At 38.5% G+C, this 4,832-nt stretch overlaps 1 protein-coding gene across 1 annotated transcript; it reads right to left on the reverse strand.

Annotated features, from left to right (window-relative positions):
* Window positions 1-3,585: 3,585 nt before the first annotated feature.
* LOC139189903 (uncharacterized) lies at window positions 3,586-4,462 on the reverse strand. The gene is made up of 2 exons (XM_070809170.1): window positions 4,184-4,462; window positions 3,586-4,077 (listed from the first exon to the last, which is right to left on the reverse strand). The coding sequence occupies exons 1-2, from the start codon at window positions 4,460-4,462 to the stop codon at window positions 3,586-3,588; spliced, it is 771 nt and encodes a 256-aa protein (XP_070665271.1).
* Window positions 4,463-4,832: the final 370 nt, after the last annotated feature.

Raw genomic sequence — 4,832 nt, forward strand, 5'->3', positions numbered from 1 at the left:
TTTTTTCTTTTTTCTTTTCTCTTTCACTTTTTATTGGTTCAAATAATAAAGTTACGATTGAAAATACCTTATTTTGATTATTCTTCATCAAACTTAACCATGTCAACCCCTCTATTGCTTTTACAATATAAGGTACGTTAGTAGAAGGAGTTTTGCCCTCTTTTTCTCATTTTTAAACACGTAAGAAGATAATGTCTTTGTGTTTTTTCTTTTTTTCAATAGCTTTGCACTGAATGGTGTTTTTTCTTTTTTTTACTTTGTTTTGCACTCAAAGGAAAAGAGTGGCTCAGTGATTTGGTTAGCGTTTGAACGCTTATAGGGATCAAATATAGAGTCAAGGGATTTCAATGCAGTGTTTTGGTTTGCTATTAGGTTTAGTTGAAATAGTATTTCTCTTTATCACTGCTGTTTTCTCATTTAGCTACCAGTCTGTTTCTGTTTATCCCAATTTTAATATGTATTTAGAATTGTTGGATTAAAAGGGGTTTCTGATTTGTTAAAAAACATGAATCAAATGACTCCAATTTGTTAAAGTTTTCTGGTTTTGGTTTCTATTGAAAACATAAAAAACTGAGAGGGAAATTTCGATATAAAGTATTAAGTTTAATTGTGATTTAAATTTTTTTTTATGCTGTTGGTGGATGAACCCATGTGTTGGTCGAATTGATGGATGTAAAAAATAAATATGGCAAGGTGTAAATAGTTGAGGTTTATGGTATTTTGCAACTTTTCAGTTGGTTTGTTAATGTATGTGCTGTTGTAATCTGTTTCTGCATTTCTTTTAGATTATTAATCTGTTTCTACATTTCTTTGTTGATGATTTCTATTATTACCAATTGTCCATCTTTGCCAAGTAGGTTTTTGTGAAGAGTTATTATGATTAACTTCATTTCTACAATTTTTGTCTTCTATTATTTTCTATTATGTAATTAAAATATCATGTCCTGCTGAAAAAATGATGTCACTGTTGATGACCCGCAACATCGCGCGGGCATTACTGCTAGTGTGTTTCTGTACATTTGGTTTTCCTGTGTCTTTACTTCATGGCACAAGAATATATTCACTTTTATTAGTCCAAGTGGTGATTCGTTTCAAATGCAAGAAATGATTAGTTTCTAATGTTATATTTTTATGGTTCAAAAAGTGTATAGATGTCGCAGTTGATCACTCGTCGTCGGAGTGTGACCAATGCGTCTCCCGCATTGTCAGCATCTACTGCTCCACCCATGAGTGCTCCATTGATTCAAGAGCCTACACCCCTTGCTGAGGCTACTTCTACGGCGTCTCAGGTGCCCGTCTCATCGACATCATCAGTGTCGGTTCAGCCGCTCAGTGCACGGCGGCCTCACCGGCGCCGCCGAGAGCCGGAGCCTTCTGATCACACTTCCTCGGCATCCAGAGTCGAGGGTGAGGCCTCCCAGCCAGGTACATTTTTTTCTAATTCTCACTATGTTGTATTTTTTTTTCATTTTAAAACTATTATTTTTATGATGGTGAAAATAAGTTGGATTGTGAAAATGTGTTGCAAGTTGTGAATTACTGTTATTTTATTGTTTTAAGGTTTTGGGAAATGCTATATTATTATGGGAGGTTGTGTCGAATTTTTTGTACAAATTTAAGCTTAGGGTTTTCACCATTTAAGTATTTTTGGCTAGCTAAAAAAAACACCAGGGGGCCAAGTCGAATGCTGAAGCAGAAACAGAACGTACGTCAGACCGGCACCAAGATCAAGATTGTGTATGACCCGCGACATCGTGGAGCGTCTACCTCACAGCAGAATAGCTCCATCGTTAGTAGCTGTGGTGCTGTTATTCGAGACAATTGTCCTTTTCAGTGGCAGTCTTGGGCAGAAATTCCCGAGGACAAGAAGGAACTGGTGCGACACGAGTTGTCGGTTAGTATATTAATTTTTAGCCTTTATCATTTTTTTTAATTTTGTTTACAAATATTAAAAACCAAAATATATTATCTTTAATATTATTAAATTTCTTACTATTATTTTATTATTTTTCATATTCGTAGTTCATTTATGATCTTGATGACGCATCCCCCGAGGTCATGGCCTACTTAGAGGGGACCTTAGCAAGCCGGTACAAAAATTGGAAGCACAATTTTCACAATCATTTTAAGATATGGGATAATCTGGAGATTGCTCGCTTACATGTTCCAAGCGAATTGAATGACCGGCCAGAGGATTGGGAGTGGCTCTGCAAGCATTTTACGAACCCAAACTTTGTGGTATGTGCATAATATTTTAATAAAAATTTATTATTGTTTTAGTAATTTTTAAAGCTTTTTTTATTAATTTATTTCAAATAGTTGCACTAACATGTATATTGTGTGTTTAACAGAAGAAATCTGTTGCTGGCCAGATAGCTCGAGAGTCAAAGACACTTCTCCACCATTCTGGTTCGAAGCCCTTTTCGTATAGGCTTGAGGAACGACGTCAGGTAATACTATATTAACTTTGAAATTTTATACAATTTATTTATTATTATTAATAAAATTTTCTTAATGTTTTTTTTCTTCAGGAGGGTTCTAAGTTCCCAGCGATCGACATGTTCAAGGACGTTTACGTTCGACCTGGTAATGAAATCGCTGGGCAGTTTTATGTAAGTATATGTAATTATTATTATTCTTATATGTATGAATCGTTCAAATATTATTTATATTTTGTTATTAAACATTATATGTTTTTTCTTTATTATTACAGGATACTATGGTGGAAAAGAGCACTGCTGTTCTCCAAGAAGCAGCATCGCAGCTTCCCCCGGAGACTTCGATCGAGGATGTCATGGTACCAGAGGATGTAGGTTTTCAGATCATGACTGAAGTCCTGGATGAGAACCTTGGTCGTCGTCATGGCCAGGTTGTTCGGGGTATGGGGAAATCACGGGTTCGTGAGACGGGTGCCTCTTCTTCCAGATTGAACACATCATTGATGGATGAAGTGACAACCTTAAGGGGTAAGCTTGCGATCCAGGAAGAGCAGATGAGGGTCCAAGGCGAGCAGATGAAGGAGCAGATGAGGGCCCAGGGCGAGCAGATGAGGGCCCAGGGCGAGCAGATGGAAGCGCAGCTGAGGGTCCAGAGCGAGGAGGTGAGGACCTATGCTGCAACGGTGAGAGACCTTGTACGAGCCATACAGACTGCCGGCCTACAAGTCTCGCTACCAGCACCTCATCTTGATCCACCTTCGATCTCAGAGCCACCTCACCCTCCCGATACTCAGTAGCTTGATGTTTTAAACCTAGTTCACTTGTACTTTTTTCTTTTTTGTTTGGACATCTTGTATGTATATATTTTTATATATTTTATAAATAAATACTTTTGCTTGGTTAATTAATTATTCTTTACAATATTTATCAAAAATTAAAAAAAAAAAAATTAGTTTTGACCAAAACATTTAAAAAAAAAAGAAAAGGGTTTGCGCGACGTAGGTCGCGTCACGCAAGGAAACTTTGCACGACATAGGCCCTACGTCGAGCAAAGTGGCCTTGCGCGATGCAGGACCTAGGTCGTGCAAAGTTTCCTTGCGCGACGCAGGGCCTACGTCGTGCAAAGTGGCCTTGCGCGACGCAGGACCTACGTCGTGCAAAGTTTCCTTGCGTGACGCAGGTTATACCTTGGTCGAGCAAACTCTAGCGTTACCGACTTGGCGCGACGGGTTTTGCACGACGAAGGTACGTCGCGCAAACCCTTGCGCAACGACTTTGGACTTTGCACGACGAAGGTACCTACGTCGCGCAAAGTATTTTTTGTACTAGTGGGACCACCAGAGTCATTTGCCACCATGGTAGACATAAATTGAGATGGCACATTACTGTCAACAATCAATTCTTCAGCAAGAAGTTGCACACTGAATTCTTGGAGAGAAATAACACTCTCACGACCCCTAATAACACTTCGAAAAGTATTAAACTCAGGAGGAAGACCATTGAGTGCTAAAATAACAATATCCTCATCTGCAAAGATCACTCCAGCAGCCAAAAAGTAATCCCGAGCTTCCTTAATTCTTTGGAGATATCGAGACACTGAATCAGCCCCTTTCTTAATGGTTTGAAGATTCGACTTGAGCTGAAATATATTAGTTTTAGATACAGCAGAGAATTGTTCCTTTAACCGGGTCCAAAGATCACAGGCACTTGTGCTTTCAATAGCACAGGAGATCGCAACAGGAGACAAAGTTGCAGTAATCAATTGCATAAGAGCACGATGGAGTGGAAGATGTCTCAGCACCAACACCAGAAGCATTAGACGAACCAGTAAGATAACGAGATGGACAAGGAGTGAAGCCATCAACAAAACCCATAATATTGTGCCCCTCAAGCAATAATTGCATTTGAAATTGCCAATTCAAGTAATTAGAATCATCAAGCTTAACATTCACAGATGTAGAAATCATAGAGATAAGACCAGTAATAGGTGATTGAAGGAGTTGTAATTGAGAAACAGTAACCATCGTTGTATACTTGAGATGAAAAATCAACAGAGGAAATATCATAAACACCTGGTGTGCACAATCTTGAATTCGCAGGAAAAAAAGAGAATAAGAAAACTAGAAACCCTAGAAATCACAGAATAAGAGAATACCAAAAGTCAACCAAGACGCAACAATGTACCGTCGTCGAGAAACAGAAAGGATGATAAATCAAGAGATCAAGCGGAAGCAGCCGAAGAATCGAAGAAAATAGCGTGAGCATCAGTGGCGATTGATACCATGTTAATACAGAAAATGAAGAGATCAAGAGAGAATAACAGAGCTTCAAGAACTAGAGAGGGAAAGATTTAGAGAGAGAGAAAACTATCGAATCTTTATTATTTCTGTTTTG

This window comes from Malus domestica, chromosome 12 (genome assembly GCF_042453785.1).
Source record: "Malus domestica chromosome 12, GDT2T_hap1".
Lineage (NCBI taxonomy): Eukaryota > Viridiplantae > Streptophyta > Magnoliopsida > Rosales > Rosaceae > Malus > Malus domestica.

Excerpts from the sequence above, each read along its gene's own strand:
- LOC139189903 (XM_070809170.1), bottom strand. The coding sequence starts at position 4,462 with ATGGTTACTGTTTCTCAATTACAACTCCTTCAATCACCTATTACTGGT. Across the intron at positions 4,078-4,183 it reads CAATTGATTACTGCAACTTT|CTCAAGTCGAATCTTCAAAC; the intron begins GTCTCCTGTTGC and ends AATATATTTCAG.